Consider the following 1974-nt stretch of genomic DNA (forward strand, 5'->3'; position numbering starts at 1 on the left):
GAGTGTTCCCAGCACTCTCTGCAGTGATTTTATTATTTTATCAATAAACCTTTAAAATTTAGACACTTGGTGTGTTATGTCATCTCCTCCCCAAAAGATCCCATGGCCACAGCCTGATCAACTGTCATCCTGGGTGAATTGGTAATGAAAATCTGTCACAGTCGGGTGCCTCGTTTTGAACTAGACAGTCCAGCCAAGAAGGACTTCTGGCTGTGTCTGGTTCCTGCAGAGCAGGGTGCAGACATTGGGTCATTAACCCACGCCTGCCTCTGCTCAGCCAGGGCCACATCATACCAACAGGCAAGCCGCTAGTCAGGTTTCAGCTGCCCCCAACCAGTCCCAGAAAAGAGGGATCCCACTTGTGGCAGAGATGGAGGTGGAGAAGAACTAGTGAGTGATGGGGGGAGGGGAGTAGAGAAGCCAGGGACAAGGGCAGGGCAATGGTGGAAGAAATGGGGCTGAGTCTCAATGGACTAGGTGGGGCATGGGAAGGGGCCTAGGGGAAATACAGACATCAGTGTCTTAAAGGAATGAGGGGGTAGGGAGGAGTCACAGGGTCCAGTTACCAGCAGTTAGAAAAGTGGCAACCCAATGAGTTAAGGAGTTGTATACAGACTGATTCTCCAGTTTATCAGGATGACACAGTGCAGTAAGGTTAGGGAAGGGTTTAATGTCCCTGTGACTGTCCAGTCCGTGATTCAGGGAACAGTGCCCAGCACCATGTCACCAGCCAGCTCTGCATGGAGCTTGGTCTGAGAGCCAGAGCACCAGGAGAAAACTTTAGGTCTCTTTATGAGTAAAGAGCCGGAGCACTCTGTCCCGGATCTGTTTGGTCCTCACCCCGTAGATGATAGGGTTCAGCATGGATGGCAGCAAGAGGCATATGGTGCCAATGAGAATGTGGAAATGCAGGGCTATATTCTGCCCAAACCGGTATATGAGGGAGGAGAAGAGTCCTGGGATGTAAAATGCTAAAATGGCACAGAGGTGGGAGCCGCAGGTGCCAAAAGTCTTGAGCCGGGCATCCTTTGTGGGGAGGCTGAAGATGGCCCTGAGGATCTGGATATAGGACACAGTGATAAAAATCACATCCAGACCCATCATACAGAATAGCACAAAGAGGCCATAGTAACTACTGACATGGGTGTCGGCGCAGGCCAGCTTCACCACGGCTATGTGTGCGCAGTATGGCTGACGGATGATGTTGGTTCTGCAATATGGCCATTGCCTTACCAGGAAAGGCAAAGGCAATGCTAGCAAGCCACTGCGAAGCAGCACAGCCAGGCCGATCTTGGCCACCATGGGGTTTGTCAGGATGATGGAATGTCTCAGGGGATCACAGATGGCCACATAGCGATCCAAAGCCATGGCCACAAAGATCCCAGAATCCATCGCTGAGGCACAGTGAATGAAGTACATCTGGGTGAGGCAGGCATCGAAATCAATTTCCCTGGAATTGAAGCAGAAGATGCTCAGCATTTTGGGCACGATGGACATGGCCATGACAAGGTCGCTGATGGCCAGCATGCAGAGGAAATAGTACATGGGCCCATGGAGGCTCAGTTCCATCTTCACGATGAAAAGGATGGTGAAGTTCCCCAAGATGGCTATGGTGTACATGGTGCAGAAGGGGATGGAGATCCAGACATGAGCTGCCTCCAGGCCAGGAATGCCCAGCAAGATGAAGGTGGAGGGGTTGGTGAAGTCAGTTGTGTTGGAATCAGACATGGAGTAGGGGAGAAGGTGTCCAACTCTGAGCAAAATGGTGTCTCCTGTATGTACCATACGTTCCCTTGACTTCTTGTATGTGCCCAGAGTCTAGGGTGTTCCTCAGAAAACAAATGCCTGAATGGAGAGACAAAGTTAACATGAGAAACTGCATGCACAAGCTTAGGGAGATCTGAGAGTGGAAAAAAACCAAACCTTTTCCAAGACATGCCAGGGCAAACAACCCAACTAGAACATACCTCAGGG

The 1974-nt window shown here is 50.7% G+C and overlaps 1 protein-coding gene across 1 annotated transcript; it reads right to left on the reverse strand.

Annotated features, from left to right (window-relative positions):
- Positions 1–780: 780 nt before the first annotated feature.
- LOC115641990 (olfactory receptor 52K2-like) lies at positions 781–1728 on the reverse strand. The gene has a single exon (XM_030545324.1). It carries the CDS (start codon positions 1726–1728, stop codon positions 781–783), a length of 948 nt encoding a protein of 315 aa, XP_030401184.1.
- Between the last annotated feature and the right edge of the window lie 246 nt (positions 1729–1974).

This window comes from Gopherus evgoodei, unplaced genomic scaffold (genome assembly GCF_007399415.2).
Source record: "Gopherus evgoodei ecotype Sinaloan lineage unplaced genomic scaffold, rGopEvg1_v1.p scaffold_36_arrow_ctg1, whole genome shotgun sequence".
Classification (NCBI taxonomy): domain Eukaryota; kingdom Metazoa; phylum Chordata; order Testudines; family Testudinidae; genus Gopherus; species Gopherus evgoodei.